The sequence below is a fragment of the Arvicola amphibius genome, chromosome 11 (genome assembly GCF_903992535.2).
Source record: "Arvicola amphibius chromosome 11, mArvAmp1.2, whole genome shotgun sequence".
NCBI lineage: Eukaryota > Metazoa > Chordata > Mammalia > Rodentia > Cricetidae > Arvicola > Arvicola amphibius.
In genome coordinates this window covers 14,719,443-14,738,595 of record NC_052057.2, presented here as the reverse complement: position 1 = coordinate 14,738,595, position 19,153 = coordinate 14,719,443, and the positions used below count along the sequence as shown (strand labels likewise).

Below are 19,153 nucleotides of genomic sequence, written 5' to 3'. Positions count from 1 at the left end.
CAAGATGGAAGCAGAAAAGTAAAAAAGCTGCAAGGCGCTGACACCTGCATAGTGGATGAAGGAGTCACATGCAGCCAGACTCCTGGAATGAGCGACTTAGAAGGAAGTGGGAAATTTCCCAAGATGAAAGCATGGTAACACTTCCCAAAGTGGGTAGAAAAGGAAAAACGCTTCCCTGCTTCTTAACACTGAAGAGCTGACAAGGGGAATCACATGGAAATTGGTGCTGTTCCGTTGACTTTGTTTCTCTTTTGTTGGCCCTCATTTCAAGTTATTAAGAAGCATGACCCTTATGTCCACGGAATACAATTTTTCTCATTGGGCACCCAGTTTGGTGGGATGAGAAGAAGGGACAAGAATAAGCCCACCTCACCCACTGCTTCAGTAACCTGGGAGTTTTACACATTATCCTGCCACCCCTACTGGACTTGAGACCATGGTAGCCCTGGTAAAGAGAGTCCGTGGTACCGAAGATGGAATCAATCCTGTACCCAATTTTACTGCTTTGTCTCTGAGACAACTGCAAACGTTCTAGCAATGAGTGTTCACTCTGCCTGTCAGGGCCTATTTATTCTAATTTCCCATCCTAATCTTGGAAAACTACAAAAGGGACCAATTACCCTCTGAGTTGGTCAGAGCCTCATTTGTACTCAATGAGGAATCACACACAGCCACACAACTCACCAACAGCACAACTGGTGCTGACTATTAACCCGGATCAATAGTCTCAACAGAAAAGGTCAAAGGTCCAATGGGCTCTGGGAACCCCAGACCACATTACTCTCCACCTTGACCAGCTTGACAGACAGGCTCAATTGCTCAGGCTGTTCCCTTTCGGTGGGTTAGCAAAGAACTTCAGAACTTAAAGCTAACGTTCCTTCCTTACCTTAATGCTACTAGCAAGAGAAAATAATGAGCAAAATAAAAAACAAAACAAAAGCTTTCATGGCTGGCTCTGCTTTTTATAAAGGAATGAACATTACTTTGCAAGTTTATTTTAGAGTAATGAGAGATTTGCAAAGTATTCCAAATATGGTATGTGGATGTCTGTATGGCTGATAGGGTGTCATACTCTAGGGTGTGGCAAAGCATCCCAAAACCAGCTTTTGAAGGACCCTTGCTATTGAACAGACACAGAAGCATACCTCACACATTGGAAAAACCAAAAGCATATGTGTATATGTGTATATGTATATGTATATATATATACATTTGTATATAAAATATATGTATGTATATAAAAAGCATACATGTGTGTATAAAAATAGAATTATGTACACATGAATTTACATATATATACTTCTATACACGTGCATGTATATGTATGTGTATAAATGTATGTTTCTGTTGTGTATACAGACAAATATGTATATATGTGTATATTGACTTACATATGTAACTTAAAACCTCCCTACATTTCTTTTTCAGAGGAGTGATCAGATTTTTAAGACAGGGTCTCACACTGTAGCCCAGGCTGATCTGGAACTTAGTATGTAGCCAAATATGGCCTAGAAATCACAATAATTTCCTGCTTCTGTCCCACCCATATAGTGCTGCAATTTACAGGTATGAGCCACCTTACCTGCCCCCATATTGGTTTTTTTATTGCTGTTACAACACATTTTAAATAGATTTTTGTGCCTTAAAACAATCCAAATTGGGCTAGTCGTGGTAGCACAAGCTTTTAACCCCAGCATCCAGGAGACAGAGGCAAGCAATGGTTGTGAACCTGAGGCCGGCCTAGTCCACATAGAGAGTTCTAGGCTAGCCAAGACTACATTGTAACATCCTATATCAAAACGAATAAACCCACAACCAATCCAAATCAGTTATATTACAATTCTGGGCTTTAAAAGCCTAGCGCAGATCTCATTGTACTGAAATCTGGAGTAAGGTGGGCTGCTTTCTTCCTAGACCTCTGAAGACATTTCTTGCCTTACATTTTCTGTCTTCAGGAGACTATTTACATTCCTTCCCTCCTCCAGTCTCAAAGCCAGTGAAGTCTAGTTCCTATGTCTTTGGCTTTCTCCAGGAGCCTTCCTCGTTCTGCTTTCAAGGGTCCTGGGAATCACAATGGGCCTACCCAGATAACCCAGAGTGTTAACCCATCTAGCCAAGGACTACTTATTCATAAGTTTTCTTCCACCGTAGCCTTAACTTCTCTCTTCTCAAGTACTCCAGCATATCTCCAGGTTATAGGAATTCGGAAGTGGACGTCTTGGCAGGCCATTATTATTTCTCCCCCTTCCTCACAACCGTCAGAGGGCCTGCCTCTCTCTTTCTGAAGCGTCTCACCTAACTCCTTCTGTCTGAAAAGTGACTACTGGGAGAGACCAAGTTTTAATACACAAGCCTCAAAAGAAACCCAACTGCTGACAAGTGAGAATTTCAGTAAATATATTGTACATGAGACAGATAATTATATTTTAAGCCAGTAATGCCAGCAAACATAATGCAAAACAATGCAGCACAAGTACTGAGAATTTCGATAGATTGATAGACCTTTTAAAAATCATTTTTAAGGGCAGTTTATTTTCTTCTTCCTTTCCACTGAAGCATACAAAATGTATTCAATAAATATGCAGCAGAAGGACAATCAATCTAATATCAAAGTGACTACAGAGTTAATGCCAGGGCTTGATTTGTGTGCTGGCATTCCAGAATATAGAAGACTGAAGGTCAGAGGCTCTGGAGAAACTCTACATAAAGAAAATACTTGAGTTACTAGGCACAAAGAAAGAATTGCTTGTGCTATACAAAAGGAGAGATCTAAAATCATAATTACTCGAAAATTCTAAAAATAAGACTGGCAAGATTTGAAGTAAGTTTTATTCCAAACTTCAGAGCATGCAACATCATAGACATAATCAATATTCATAGTAAAGGTTTGGAAAAAATAGGAATACTTTGTTCTCCCAAATTTCTCAGTCTACTTCTAATTACAGAGAGATTAATTACAAATATTTTTATGTCACAATATGGAGATGGTAAATAACAAAAGTATCGTAGAGATGGGAAATTGTTGAAACTCATTGTATACCAAGCATGTAATACATCTCACTTTATTGGATCCTCACAATAGTCTGAAAGATATGTGCTAGAATACTAAGAGGACATAGATTCTAGGAGGAAAATTTACTTAAAAATTCACATCTAAAATTTATAGCTGAGATTTGAACTCAGAAATACTTGCCTTTAAAGATTAGCCATATACCATGCCAACATGCTGACTCCCCAAAAAGATATATTAAAAAGTGCTTTAAAGCCAGGGGGTGGTAGCACAGACTTTTAATCCTAGCACTTAGGAAGGCAGAGGCAGGCAGATCTCTGTGAGTTCAAGGCCAGCTTGACCTTCAGAGCGAGTTCCAGGAGAGTTACACAAAGAAACCCTGTCTTAAAAAAACAAAACAAAACAAAAGTTCTTTGAGCACTACATATAATTATATTAAACAAAGGGTGATGTTAAAAATATTATTGAATTTTGGCACTAAGAAGAGGCCCTTCTTAATTTAGTCCATAATAAGGACTCAATTGTTCATCTTACAAATCTTTACAGTAGTTAAGTAAATGCTCCTTGTTTGGTATTATATGTTTTCAAACTTCTTTTAAGGATTCTTATTCGGCAGGCTTTGCATCTTGGGGGCATTTAACTGCTAATGCTCTACAAATCTGGGCAGCCAAGGAAAACGCAGATGGTCCCATGGAACACAAACCACAGCAACATATGGTACACATTTACTTCTAACAAAGTGTGCTTCTTAACCTCTGGGTGTCCCTTCACCGTTCCTTTAGAAGGCTACTCATTCCTAGGGAAGGTTCCGTTTGCAGAAATGGGGCAACAAGCCCCACATGTGCCGTGTGGCCATTCAGATGGACAGAGCATGTCTGAAGACCTGTAAGCAGCTGCATTTAGCACACGCTTCCTGGCAGTCCCTATGCATCCCTGAACTGTCTCTCCAGACGATAAGCCCCTTGAGGGCAAGTGCCACACCTGATATCCTATTTTATTAGTTGCACAAGGCTGAAGAATAATATTATCTGTCATATGCATAATAGTGTGCATTTTATGAACTGTTCGTGTATGGAAGTCTCCTCCTTACATGTGACATGATGTTGCATGTTCCAGGCAGCATTCACGGTGACTAAGCAATTAGCTAAAATCATAAACTAATACATAAAAACCTTCCTCTGGCCATACAAAGAGATTTTCTCCTGCTTATCTTATACTCCCTTATTTGCTCTTAAGGTTTTCAGTACAAAGTTCAATGCTTATTTGTCTATTTTATAAAGACAACTAGTCTTAAGAACTTAATACACATATGGTAAGGTTCTGGTCTAAGGACTTTCTAAACATTAACCTGTTTAATCCTTCTGCTCGCTCCACGAGACAGATGCTGCTTGTAGCCCCATTCACTCCGAAGGAGACTAAGAAACAGAAAGAGAAACTCACCCAGAATCATAGGGTTGGTCAACAGCAGGCTTGACTCCTGTGAGTGAGGTTCTTGGGTATATGTTAATCACTATTCTGCTTGAGCAAGAAAGCAGGAAGATCCTTGCATGTGAGCAGTGTGTGCAAACAGGAAAAGAAAGGAGAGGAAACAGTGCTTACTCCTCTCTGTGCTTGATTTGATTATATTTTTAAATCCTTTACTCATGTGAACAGAACTCCATGAAAGCACTATACTAAATTTTCATGTACTGAAGGCATATGCAGAGGTTACCTTCACTGACACATAAAATGCCCCAAACAAAATGCTTGAAGACTCAACTTTGTTTTAAATTTTGCTTCTTGAATTAGGGACACGAACAGATTGCCTAGGCACCAAGCATGCTATATGCTCATATCTGTAAATCCTAAGAATTTGCATATTTCTTACATAAGAATATCCCACCTGACATATTTGAGTGTTCATTTTATAGCTGTACACCCGAGCTTACAAATTATCTAACCCTTTTGTTCCTTTCATTTTCGACTACTTTTTCTTCAGGCACAGGGCAAGCACTTGCTTTCAATATAATGTTTAACACGTTTTGTGTTTGTATGCTTTTATTTCAATTGTCTTAAAAACATGCTAGCAAACATCCAAACATATTGTAAAGACTTAAAATTCAAAGTGTGTATACATATATCAACAGGAGTTATGAATTATGTATATTCCAAGCCTATATAAATTAGATTTTGAAAAACAAGCATCACAGTCGTCAGGCAGGTCATAATAAGACATTCCATCTGAAATGTAAAGACTACCTTGAATAAATTATCCATAAGTTAACACTCTCATTAGAATGACATATTTATTATTTCTGGGTTTCAGATGTTGCTTTAATGCATTTTGACTAACTGTTCTAATGGCACATTAAGAAACCATTTTAGGCCTTTCTCCCCACATTAGAATTTGCAGGCTTTATTTATGTTTGAACTAAAATAATATAATGTTTAAAACAATCATCCACTTCCCCCATGTAGAAGAACATCATTTTCTTCGGCCCAGAAACATTTAATTAAACCAGGATATGACTTTAGTAATTAGTTTTGCACAGAATGACTCTAAAATTAATAGCCAATTGTAGGACTTTAAAAATTGGGGAACTGACAATCAAAAGCGTCTTAAATGCTTTGTTTATGTGATGAAAAAGGAGTGATCCCTTAATTCCCTGACACACGTCAGGCTGATCTCACAGGCTCTCTGCACTGGTGTCTAACATAGGCAAGTGCTTGAGGTTATGTAAAATAAACAATCTCGGGATCTTATTGCAAATGTTTGCAATTTATGATGTAAACTGATTTGCGAAGAAAAAACAGGATCCCATGCTGTCGAAGCCAAAAAGGCATTTTTTTTCAGAAATCAAAATAGTTCTGAAATTTGAGCATTGCATTATACTAAAGTATTACCACCTGAGGATCTAAAAAGTTACAATTCTGTAGGGGAGGGCCAAAATCGATGCGTATCAGTTCAACGCTGAGCATTTTTTTTTTTTTTTTGGAAAAACTGGGACTCCTGGACTAAAGTCCTTAGCAGTAATCATGCCTTGAGTAAGCCCTTTTGACTTAGCCTACCCCACCCACACCCCCATTACCACCCCAACATGGATTTCTTACTATGGAAAAGTTCGCATTCCACGAAAGATTAAGGTTAGGAAATTTCTTTACTGATAACTGGTTACAATTATTGCATTTTGGCCCAAATAAAATAACATCATTAATAACGGTCCATGTTTAAAAGAAAGACGTCACATCTTCAAACCCCCTTCTGGGGAAGGTTCCGAAAGCGCGAGGTTTGTTTGTACCTGGCTCATCCAGTTGTCTGCCCAACAGTTTGGGCTGCAGAGATCTGGAAAATTGGCCCAGGGAGTCTATGTCGGAGCCTGGATCAAAGGCTCCGATGCCAGACAACTAGGGTGATTGGGTTGTATCCTCCTGAGCCTCAAGGGAGAGGAAGTGGTGGCCGGTGTCTCTGACCTGAGCAGGAACCTTTGACCTTTCTTTCCAGACCTAGCTTTCCTCTCCCTTCCTGGACCTCAGCACTCAGGGGAGGCGGCAACGTGGGCATGGGTGGCACCCAGTGCCCAGCTGGCAGGGACATGCCACCTCCCTTGACCTGGGACTTAGCTCAGGATGCCTTTAATCCACACAGGGTCCCACGCCACTCCCATGACCCATGTTTGCCTTGTGTGACCTCCATGTTTTCTTGGGGGTCAAGTGAATGGTGGATCCCGCCTTTGACCCGAGGTTAGGATTGTCACTTGGAGCCTGAGGGTTCGGAACCAGGCCGGGAGGGAGCCCCTGGATCTCTCCAAGGCCGCCCAGAGAGAAGAACGATGCTGTGGCCAACTGCGACGTTCAACTAGGAGAGCCACAAGGCTGAGCAGGGAGGACAAGGCCAATTCCTGCTCCCGCAGCCTCTGGTAGCTGAGGGACAGACCAACCTCTCTCCCCACGTCTAGTCTGTGAATAGCTTCAAAGGCGAGCTGAGTCCCCCGAGGAAAGCAGAGCGTCAAGCGGGCTCCGTAGGGGGTCACTACTATCTGCCAACTCGCGACTCTAGGGGATGCTAGGACATCTGCGACCTCCACAGAGGGCTCCTCTCTAAGGAGCTAGGCTGGTGCAAGAAAGGGCATTCCGGACTCAGGCCTGGCTGGGACTGGGCTTCCAGGTCTTTCTTCATCCTCCGCGCTAACACAAGCCCAAACATCCCTCCCCCTAAACACACACACACACACACACACACACACACACACACACGCACACGCACACTCACACTCACACGCACATGCACACGCACACACACTGGCAGGGCAGGAGCCCATCTTCAAGCTTATGGAGCATTTGGAAGAGGGCGACTGATGCCAAACTGGAGGCGGGTTGAGGGGGCGTTGCTTTGTTCCCCGCGATTCTATGCCTCGCTCCTGCTCGGAGTTGACTTCCAAACCAGCAGCTCCAGGAAGTTAGGCGACGGGGGATCGATTGTTGATAATGCCATATATAATAAACCCAGGGGCAGTTGCGTGATTCCTCTTTTCTTTCTCCCCAAATGACCCAAACAAACTTTAAGGGTGAAAGTCTAGCAAAGTGAAGAAGGAGAAAGAAACGTCTTGGGCGGAGGATTCTGTTATTGTTGTTTTCCTAATCTGTTCTTTTTTGTTGATTTAGCATAAACTGATCTCCGTAGTCGGTATTTAATGTGAGGCCAACGGAGTTGCTCTGAGTGTTAGGAATCCATAGGGCCACCCTTCTCAGGGTACCCTGATTACCTCACATAAGAGCAGAGAGAAGCGCTTCTTAACGTGTGTGTGTGTGTGTGTGTGTGTGTGTGTAATATGAGTATATCATCAAAAAGGAAGAAGGAAGAGTATCCCGGATATTTTAATAGTAACAAGAACAAAGATGACGCAAACCCCATTAAATGAAACAATACTATTTTCATTCAATTGATCGCAAAGTGTCTTCGGTTAATAACTTGGCACTTATTTAAATGGTTTAACAGAAGTGGAGCCGAAACATTTTGTACTGACAACACGTCATAACAGCATCTTTTGTTTAAAATAACTTAATACACTAGAAAAAATATGGCAAATATAAATAATTTTGTTTTCATGGAGAACAAATAGTTACAAAGCTCAAACGCATACCGAAGTTCAGTAAGAAGAGCTTTTCCTCTTTCTTGTAAATTAAAAGGGGGGAAAAAGCCCTAGGCAGGCTTGCTAGAGAATTTGGACTACAGGTTGCTTAGCCCAAGGTGTCCCTGTTTAAATAGCTACATGAATCGAAACAAATAAAAAGATTACTTGAATGAATACACCTTTGTGAGATAAAATGCAAATGTTGAAAGTCAACCATTAGTTCACACATTATAGCCAAAATAAACTTTGTTCGTGTTTATCAACATATTATACACAAACCTAGTGTCTGTACCTAGCTGGGTGTCGTTTAAGGTGAATTTGACGGGATAGAGAGGGGGGAAATAAAGCATTATCCTCAAACAGGACTTCAAGAAACCAGCAAGGGGAATTCACAAAAAGGGAGGGAACCGACGACGCGTCTATCACGATGCAGGGCTGTATACCTTCATGGCTTCCTTTGCTCTTTTTCTTTTCCCTGTATTTTGCTAACCGCCTCTATCTTCTTGGAAGACTCGAGAGTGTGTGTAACTCCCTTCAGACTTTTTCCCTTTGCCCCTTGGGATTAAAGGCCGGACAAATTAGATGTGGATCCACATCCAGACGCTTTCCACACTGAGAACGAAGGTGTAGAGAGTGCACATTGAGTGTGGGGAGGGGAGGGGACACCATCAGTGGAATACAAGTAACATGCAAACCAGAATTTACTGTCAGCAGTCTGGACAGTTCTGCCATAATAATTTTTCAGAGGAATCATTGTCTGTGGCATCACTTTTTTTTGTATTAACGTCCTTTTTTTCCTCCTCGTTTTCACACCGTCTTCCCTCTTCTTGCTCTTCCATACATGGTGTTTTTAAACTCAAAGCATCTGATTCAACGTAAAAGGAGGCCCGCCTCTCTTATCAAATGTCTCGTATTAAAGTGAACTTCGCAGAAAAAGGTCAGCTTCAAAACCTGTGAACTTCCCAGCTGCGCATTTTTTCATGTTAATTTTTTTTAAATAAGTATACCTCTTCCTTCTGTTTTGCTTTCTTGAACCATTAAAAAAACATACATTTTAGTTGGTAAACCCCTCCCCCCTTTCTCTCAAGATTCATCCAGGTTATTTTTCCGTATTTTTATGTACAAAATAATTTTTAGACTTGTTTTGCTTCGTCGTTCTCTTTCTAATTCCAGCCAAATAGCCATAAGAAACAAGCTCCCTTTCTCCTTTTCTCTCTAGTTTGTTCTCTATTCTTTTTGTTTTTGCTCGTTTGTTGTTAGCACGATTTTATTTCAATATAGGAGTCCATCGCCGCTATCCACTTCTCACTATTCCCACACTCCTTTGTCCAGTCTCTAGCCAGACTCATCCAAACCCGCTCCTACAAAGCCGAATTTTAGTCCCAAAAGCCCCTGGGCTGGTGGCCCTCGTGGGATCCCGGGTCCAACGCAGAGTCCGGCCCTGGGAATCCAGGGTGCAGAAAGAAACTGGAGGCAATCAGCGGGGAAGGGGCGGGCCTAGGCGGTCCGAAGCGGGTGCGGGAGAAGCAGCCGATCGCGGGAGGGCGTGCGGGGTCGCGCCGCTCGGGAGGCTCCAGCGACCGTGGCGCCGGCGTCGGCGTCACAGACCCAGGGCGGCCGCGTGCTTTTTAGCTTTTAGTCTGAGATCTGCGATGCTGGAGTTCTTGCTGGTGGTCTTGGCGGCGGCGGCGGCAGCCACCACCGAGGCGGCGGAGGCCGAGTCCGCGGCCAGCGTGGCCAGCGGCAGTCCGAAGGGCGGTGCCGGGAACATCATGTAAGGCGCGTGCGCGGCCAGGTGCGGATGCAGGTGGTGGTGCGCGTGCGCCACGGCGCTGTCCAGCTGCAGCTGCGCCTGAACCTGAAAGGACAAGGGCGTCACGTTGCAATGACTATCCTAGGGTAACAACAGAATAGAAACAGAACATTAACGGCGTCCAACTTGGCTATGGGGAGAATTGGGGTGCGCGACAGGGAAGCTACATTTTGCTAAACATCTGTTTGGAGAAGGGTATTATAGGTTTTTGTTTTTGCTAAATCTGGGGCACCCCATCACTATCCCCAGGTCATTATGAATATGTCTGTTTGGGTTCCTGTCTGCAGGAATGTTGTGGCCCCTTCGGGGGACTTGGTGGCTGAATGGGCCTTGATATGGTACCCGTGCAACACCACCTCAACTTAGCGATATCTTGAAAAGGTTGGGTTTAAGGACACTGTTACCCTCCTCCTGTCTCTGTCACAAACACCTTTGGACACACTACTAAAATAAAATACATAACTTCTTCTTGCCACTTAGGGACGGTCTTGCATCTGCAGGTCTCAACTTTTCCTGAGGATCCTGTTTCAATGCTGACCCCACGTCAGCAGGACTTAGTCTAAATTCCTAATAGTCTTCTCACTGAGGCTGAGTCTACTGGCCTGAAGATCTCTACCTTCTTACTAAGGCCAGTGTTTTAGTAAGTTCTAAGTGTACCCCGCCCCACAACTCTCCTCATTTCAAATGGCTTCCCATCAGGGTCCAAGCATCTTCTAGTGAGGTGGAGACACTCAGCTCTCTCTGATTATAATTCTCCATAGATGGGTATCACCTGGAGTCTGCCAGGCCAGGGTACTGGTGATGGAGAGCTCATCTCTGGCATTACAGCCTTGGTGAGCAGGGATGCCTGCTGAAGATGGGGAAGGTCAGAGAGTGGCAAGGAAAGCATTTTGCCCTCGGGCTTCGAGAGTGGGGAGTTCAGAACACTGGGATTTCCCAGGACTAAATCATTGCTGCAGGCTTTCCTTTAAAAAAGTTGTTCTAAAGGTCTTTTTTTTTTTTTATGGCTCAGAAAGGGATAGCTGAGGTAGGGCAGTCAGCCCTGGGAAGACCAAGTCTTTGCTCTCTATCAGAGAAGAAGCCTTTTTTTTAAAGGACAGCTTTTTGAAGATAAGTCTGAACTGGGAATAGCTATGTTTATTTGTCTTCTGCCAGAGACACTGAATGTGACTGGGGGTAGAAGACACCTAGCAAGAATATTTTGAGGATTGCTTTCAAAACACCTTTGGAGCAGCCTCTTTATTTGATTTGATGAAATCCTAATCAAAGGCTGCTCCTTCTGCTCCACAAGTGTAATCTTAAATGCATTTTCTAAAGGACAGGTTACTGCCTTCAGGCTCCTTTGGGGGTCCCCATGAAAACAGAGAGCACTGAGTATTTGAGGCCATGACACTGTATAGGTTTTTAAAGGAGAGCGGGACCATTATATAGTCTTGAAATGAGCTCTTCAACTGAGTGGACACTGAGGCTCAGAGACAGGGTCTGTTCAACAGTCCAAACAAACATCCAGGCCTTTTTACATTTAAAAACAGCTTGAAGCTAGGTTGTACTTGCCTGCTGGAATGGCATCCTTAAAGCACCTACGTTGACATAAGGTGCAACTCTACAAGCTTCAAACTGGCTAGCGGCCCCTATAAGGACACCTATAAAAAAAAAAACAATAACGACAAGGGAAATGAGAGAGAAGAGGTGAGGTCAACATTTCTTGTCAAAATCCCCAAGGTGCCAAGTGATAGCAAGATAGAACGGATTCTAGTAGGAATAGGATGTCTTTTTTTTTTCCTAAATTGCTACTATGAATGAAATAAGTTACAGCTGGTTTCGAAGTAGTAGGACTTCCATTAACTGTCTAGAAATTTTGCTTAAATCAAGTCCTACCAACATCCCTAAGATATTTTTGTCTTTGTTAGTGCAATATCCCTCCACTCCCCACTTTTACTTACTAATAAAATGCATGATAAGATATACCTTTATGGAGCTGATTCTCCTGTTTTCTACACTTAGCTCTTCGATTTTGAAACCAGACCTACAAGTTGAGAGAGAGAGAGGAAAAAAACCACATAAAGCTGAGTGGTTCAAAACATCTTAACATCTTAAATTATAGTTGTGCAATAAAAAGTAGTGTTTAGGTCAATCTTGGGATATGAAGAGCAAGTTTTAAGTCATGCAAAACAGCCTCAATTACCAAAACGAGAAATGTAGATAAAGTATAAAATAGAAAGACTTCCTAGACTCTTTGTAAGATAAATTGTTCCTTGATAAATTACTATTAGTTCCGGTTTCATCTTTCCACATTACAGAGTCCCAGGGGCCTAAAACACTCCCTGGTACCTGACACCAATGTGATAATGGGTTTAAATGTTTACCCAGTTAAGACCCAAGAAGAATGGACTCAGTAATAGCCTGTAATATTAATTAGCTTCATCTCGAAGAAAAACCCAAACAGTAAAGCAAATAATGACTCTTATTTTGGTGGGGGGAGGGGAGGTAATTAGTGTCATATAAGCCTCACTACAAAGAAGTTTAGAATTTCTCTGTCCTTCTGTGCTCAGAGTGTAACACAGTGGCAGAATAATTGTGCCATTATCATGATAATCTAATTTGCTTCTATAGAAAAAGCCACTGCCTGCAGTTAGGACAGTAGGAAAGATTCCAGAAAATAGCTCCTGTAACTTAAATAAAAGTATGAGGGGAAAAAAGAGCAGCAATAAAGTTCATTAAAAAAAACACACAAGTGTGCCACAGACAGGGGAGGTGGGGTATGAATCAGCTAATCCCTGGATACTGGATATGGTGTTCTTAAATAACTTCCCAACTTTTCAAGTCAGTGTGAATTTTTAATTTTTTTTAAAAAATTCAAATAAGGCTTGCTTTTTAATACTTCATTTCCAATAACACAGCATATTGATTGATTCACAAATTAATGTTTAAAAAACATAAGAGGGAAATATTGCTTCAGAGCCTTTGCTGATAAGTTTTTGAAACCAAATGCCACAGTCAATGTCAATCTTCAAAAACTCTCCTGATATTGAGTATAATAGAAGGGTGGATTTCATGCCAGGGTAGCACCCTTTGTGTGACTCACATGGCCTGAGGCTTCTTGACTCTTCCCCCCCCCCCAGAAGAGTTGGAATGGTGATACTATTACTCACGGCTGCAATAATTATCACGGTTTTAAGGGGTTGCAGAGTCTCTAGAGAGCCCAGCACAGGCTGCAAAGCAGAACAGGCTTAAAAAGGAAGGCTCTGGGATTGACGTCGTGATGACCACGGAGGCCTATTATTATTTTTCCTGTGTCCACGTTACTGCTCTGTTTTTTTCCCCCTGATCCTATTACAAGATGCGGGAAGCCCCATAAGAATTGCGCATAGTTCCTTACAGATGGTGGTCTCTCTGCCTAGAGACCCAGGGAGTATCTGTTACAGCGATACTTTGTAACAGCTGCAGATGTTCTAGGCTAAAACTGCTCCATGTGTTCAAACAAATAATGACCATCATTTTCCCCCAATTTTATTATTTGAGCGGAAATACAATCTGAAACGTTTAAATTTGTTCCCCATAAAGCTGGAAGGATATGTACGTGTGTTTATAATTCCACCTTTAGATTATCCGTAACCTCACTTTTTGGTTTTACATTCACCTAAACAACCAATAATGAAAAAGGTGCAATTCTTACTTTATGTGATATGAGCATTTTCTGAAGGTTAGGTTTTGCAAACATCAATAATAAGATGCGTACGTTGCTTTAAAAATGGAGTTTTCGTGCGTTTAGGTTCTTTGCGTTGGTTAAATGAAGGAACAAAGGGTGGCCAAATACATTCGGTGTACTCTGTTTCACACCCGGTTAGAGATCGACCCGCTAACAGACACTGTAAATTTTTGCACTTAACAGATGCTAATTTTCTTTATAGTCCGTACATCTATAAACCTAATTGGTATATCCGTTTGGCAAACCCAAGACCCTCAACGAAACCCAACTCCAGAGAGCAAAATACTCGTTGTAACTTTTAAGGCTTCAGAGATAAAACGTTTTCTGTGGGATTTTTTTTAAGGCTTATAAAAGTAGGCCCATTAGGATTAAACCACATTAAAGACAGCACGAGGCAAGGGGGTGTGGTTAATAGAAACTCTGGGAGCAAGCCCAGCGCAGCTTTCTTCTTTAGCGAACATATGTTGGCTTAGGGGTGAAAGGGGCTACGGGATCAAAATCCATTTTAGAAACCAAGAAATCTAGCAAAGATATCCCTTCCCCGCTTTCTCACCACACACTAGACACCTGCACCAGCAGCCTACGTGTTTCCCCGCAAACCCTAGGTGCAGGGCTCTAGCTCTCAGGGCCCAGCCTCCGTCTGCTCGCGGTGGGGTACCTGTACTCGGGCCTCAGACAGCCCTAGTCGCTGGCTCAGTTCCTCGCGCATGAAAGCGTCTGGATAGTGGGTCTCATCGAAAAGCCGCTCCAGCTCGTTGAGTTGTTCCAGGGTAAAATTGGTTCGACTTCGCCTCTGCTTGATTTTGGTCTGGCCTTCGTCCTCCATCCCTTTCGCATCGTCTTTGCGATCCTTCAGTTCGGGGGACACTGGAGAGGGCACCACGGACGGATCACACGTGCGTCGGAGCAGGCACCAACACACACACACACACACACACACACACACACACACACACACACACACACGGACAAAAACAAGACAAGCCGGTTACCAGATTTGTCCAATGGAAGGCTAGAGATTCCTAACACCTGGGGTGGGGATCCCCATGAAGACCCGGTGAGAGACCCGCAAAGTCACATCTCTATGGCTGCCTGGGGACAAGGTGGGCTTGCAGCCACCCAACGCAACTGTAGTCTCAGCTCAGTCTATCCCTACCTATACCCTTCCCTTCTTCGGCCAACACCAAAAGCACTCCTGACCCTCTGGCACTCACTGCCCCATGCACTCACGGAAATGAAAAGCATCGCACCGGCCTCTTGCAGAGCGCGGTCTTGGTTAAAGGGCGCGGCAAGGCCACGCAACGGCCTCGCAAGCCAGCCATCCCCAGAGGGCTGTTCCACTGTCCCGCCAGCCTCTGCTGCCTCTGGCCCTTTGCCTCCCGCAAACTTGCTGGTCTAATTTAGGAACAACTAGGCTGGCTGAAAGGTCGCAGCGGGAAAACGAGACACTGGGACTGCGAGGCGCAGAAAGCCACGTTCCCGCGCGCACAAGGGCTCTGACCAGACCCTTAGGGATGGTTCCATCGGCAGCTAGACAGTCCCTGTACTCCCTGCCAGACCCCGGTCGAATTGGCACAGGCAACCACGCCATGTTGGCGGCCTGGAAGACTGGCCGCCCGCGCTGGGCCAGAAGGGTAGAGGCGGCAAACCAGACAGACTTTGGTGGTCAGCAAAACCCACCCCGTACATCTGTCCTCTCCTTCTCCCTCCCTGGTGGAAACCAAAGCTGGACCCTAAAGGCTTAAACCCACTGAGATCAACAGGTTCAAGAAGAACATTCCTCGGTTTCTATTGGCTGTTAAAACCTTTTCATGCATCCAGCAGCTCGGATGTTTAATAAAATATGCAATTTTTTTGCACACATCCATTGCTACTTTGCGGCCCTTTCCTTCCACGTAAAAGATAGGAATTCTGCCAGTTTGAGCAAAGGGAGTCATAGGAGGAATGATATGCATGTATGCCAAAGGGCACCGATGCGGAGTGCCAAAGTCAGGCCCATATCAATATAAGGTCCACCTAACCTTCATCCTCTGTGCCTGATTTGGAGACGGGTGTCCAGTGTCAAAGCTAAGTATAGATAGTAGAGTCTGTTTGGGATTCCTCCCAACCCAGGATCCGGATCAACAAGGAAAAAGAAAAATCACGTCTGGAAAAAGCCAAGCTACAAAGAAATTAACACTTGCCCTGAGCTTGGAAGTCAACAACCCCAGAAATCGGCACAACCAGGCTTTAGACCTTGTGGTTGGTGGGCTATCTAACCCAAGTCCCTGAGCTATGAACCCTGAGGGGTTACTCTCGGCCCTTTTATAGTTATCCTGTCACTTTCTAAATTAAGGAGGACATGGTCCCGGAACTGGAAGAAGATGAACCGCCACATCGCGCCCCAGCCTGGCTTTCTATAACCGTAATCTTATTTGTTGCCTGTATTTCTGCTGCTCAATTTGTGGACGTTTGTCCTTCCTTCAGGAAGGAAGTAGATAAGGTCACAGCAAACATTAGGGGGTCAATTCAATAGGAAAATACTCTCGCTAACATCGTAGTAAAATTTAAACAGGAACACATATTCTTCAGATGAGAAGAGGAAGGCTTTTGTCTGTTGTCACCCACAGAGCAGATACCCCTCAAAGTTTAGGGGCTTCAAAGGGAAACAAGTCCAAATTTCAAGTTGATTAATAGACTTAATATAATGTCTCTTTCGCCCCCGACTTTCCACTTAATGGCCTAAACAGGAACAGACCGTGTTATAAACAAGCTAATTGCTTGCTTAAATTTGTGATTCTACGCATGCCACATATTTTCTTAATTGGAAAAATATGGCAGCACACCAGTTACTGCAGTACCGAGTGCTAAATTAATTTTTAACTTCGAATTGATAGACGCTTTGCCGTTTGATAAAGCCGTTTTCTAACACTGCTGGCTCCAAAAGATACCCTCACCAACACACACACACACACACACACACACACACACACACACACACACACACGCAAACACACACTCCTAAAGTACTGCAGGATTCTAGACAGTAAAGAAATTCTGTCTATAGTGCACCCCCACCCCCACCCCTAGTACACCCCACAGACTCAACTGAGAGAAATTCAGCTTGGCCTGGACCTCTGGCTGCCTTCTACTTTAGCAGTTCAACGAAAATGCAAGGTTTGGTCCCCAAGATCCAGAGATTTAGGGCTTTGCAGAGTTATAGTGGTTTTGGTAGCAGCTCTAAAGAAGGGGCTACCTACTGTGGTTCTTCTCTTTCTCTCCACTCCCCTCCTCTAGGCCTAGGAAAGGGGTTCGGGCAAACTCGGGACTATGCGCTCTTCACAACTGGCCTCCTGGTGAGCTCCTTGCCGCACCCCCTCTCGCAGAGGGCCACGCAAACTTCCTTGTCCCGCAGCGCGGGCCCCATCCTCCCGCTCGCGAAAAAATGAATTTCGGTGCAACCGGAGCAACTGCGAAGGATGCGCACAACCCCATGTCCTCCCCCACGCGAGGACCCCACCCACGACTGAGCAGTCTGGCCTCCTACCCCTTCACTATTCCTGTCGCTTCTAAAGCTGTGGTCCTGGGCCCTCTGCGCTGCCGCCCTCCTCCCGGTTGGGCCCCGGATCCTCTCTCGCCTGCAGGACAGGGGAAAGCGGGAAGGGGAACCGCGACTGGGGACAGGCCATTACCATCCGTTAGCCGCGGGCTGCCCGGCTCCCTGCTCCGCTCCGCGGCTCCCATGTCCAGCTCCCGGACGGGAGAGCGCCCTCCTCCAGCTCCTCCGCCTGCTCCTCCTCCTCCAGCACCTCCTCCGCCTCCTCCGCCTCCGCCTCCGCCTCCTCCCGCGCCGCCGCCTCCGCCGGCCGCCCGGACTGCCGGGCTGCTGCGGTCGTCGCGGCCCGGCTCGATGCAGCCCGGTTCCTTGGCCCCACGCAGCGGCCCGCTCTCCAGCACCTCCCGGTACGTGATGGCCTCTTTCTTCTCCTTCACTTTCTGGTCAAAAGACTTGGAGACGAACGCTGTAAGTTCTTCCATCGCGGCTGCTGCCGGTCAGCCTCGCGCTCAAGCTCTCGCTGCCGAGCCCCGCTCTTTTTTTCCTCCTTCTTTTTTTACTGCTCCAGCCCCCCCAATAATAACACATCAATGGGGCAGGGGGTGGGGGAGGAGAGGGAGGAGGAGGAAGAAGAAGAAAAAGAGGAGAAGAAAGAAGAGAAGTAGAAGGAGAAAAAGAAGTAAGAGGAGGAGGAGGAGGACGAAGAGGAGGAGGGGAGAAGGGGGACAGGGGGGAGGAGGGAAGGGGCGGGGGCCGCCAGAGGGAAATGGGAACTGATGCTTCCCTGCCGGAGCGCGCGTGTTCAATGTTAAGATCTTTGACAATTCTTCCTGCGGAGAGTTCAGATCTGATAGCGACGCAGCTCTTGAAGTCTCACTATTTATACTTCCTAAAGGCGGCCCCTTGTTCTGAGTAAATTACCTCCCCTCGCAACTCTGAGTGAACCCCTTCGCGGGTAGCAGGAGCGCCACTACCTGGGGTGGGTAGGAGAGGGAGTGAGGAAGAGAGAGGGAGGAGAAGGGGGGGGGGGAGAGGGAGGGAGGGAGAGAGGGAGAGAGAGAGAGAGAGGGAGAGAGAGAGAGAGAGAGAGAGAGAGAGAGAGAGAGAGAGAGAGAGAGAGAGAGAGAGAGAGAGAGAGAGAGAGAGAGAGAGAGAGAATATGAATATGAATGCGAATATTGAGGATGGAGGATCCAGGCGGGAGTCCACCGGGTTGGAGTGGGAGGGCAAGCAGGGGACCAGAGGGGGCGGGGAGAGGAGGCAGGTCCTGGTGGTTGAGTTTTCTGATAGCCTCGGCCGCGGTGCTCTTGGCCATTAATCCAGGATTGACAAGAATCCCTAATTAATTTAATTAAGCGTGGATTTTGCGTTGGTGTCACGACTTAGTAAAACACTGGGGATCTGGATAGACTTCTCGGAGGCGGGGCCAAGAGGAAACGGACAAGTGCACTGTAATCCGAGTCGGTGGGTATCTTCAGAGAGTATCCAACCCTACAGCCTCGCTCCGTCCGGGTGGGCACCCCAACTGCTCGACCCTACACTGATGACCCCTGGTCTCCCGCCCGGCATCGGGCGCTCTCCGGTTAATAGGCCCAGCAATCACTCCAGCATTCCGGTCCCACACCCCTTCCTCCCTGAGGCCGCTGCAGCTGCACAACCGGGCATCCTGGCTTCACGTGCCTGCTGCGAGCAGGGCTTCGCTACAGCTCCTTGGACTCCTATGCCTCCTTTTAGGATCGTTCTGACCGGCAGCTAGCCTTACCGAGTGCCCATCCCTGTAATATACCTTATTACTCGCTCCTCGGAGTCAAAGCTGACTCCCGAGAAGACATTTCCCGCTATAAGGGGTTGGTCGATTTAACTTGTTTCCTGAACAGTTGCTCCCCTTCAAGATCCGCTTTTAAGGTGTTTTCTTAGAGCCGGGTCAGGCGTAGTTTCATTTCGTTTCCTCTCTGAGGTCTCAAGATTCTTATTT

General features: G+C 45.2%; 1 protein-coding gene across 2 annotated transcripts; it reads right to left on the bottom strand.

Moving 5' to 3' along the window:
- Window positions 1–9,721: 9,721 nt before the first annotated feature.
- Shox2 (short stature homeobox 2) lies at window positions 9,722–17,660 on the bottom strand. 2 transcript variants are annotated; one of them, XM_038348233.1, is made up of 5 exons: window positions 17,315–17,660; window positions 14,302–14,510; window positions 11,903–11,960; window positions 11,489–11,577; window positions 9,722–10,015 (listed from the first exon to the last, which is right to left on the bottom strand). In XM_038348233.1, exons 1-5 carry the CDS (start codon window positions 17,658–17,660, stop codon window positions 9,722–9,724), a joined length of 996 nt encoding a protein of 331 aa, XP_038204161.1. The 2 variants fall into 2 exon arrangements, with proteins under 2 accessions (XP_038204161.1, XP_038204162.1); XM_038348234.1 differs by having other exon boundaries at window positions 9,722–9,979.
- Window positions 17,661–19,153: the final 1,493 nt, after the last annotated feature.

Coding starts and splice junctions, on each gene's coding strand:
- Shox2 (XM_038348233.1), bottom strand. CDS start 17,660: ATGGAAGAACTTACAGCGTTCGTCTCCAAGTCTTTTGACCAGAAAGTG. Junction 11,961..14,301: donor TGTCTGAGGCCCGAGTACAG/GTACCCCACCGC, acceptor CTCAACTTGTAG/GTCTGGTTTCAAAATCGAAG. Junction 10,016..11,488: donor TAAGGATGCCATTCCAGCAG/GCAAGTACAACC, acceptor TTGTTACCCTAG/GATAGTCATTGCAACGTGAC.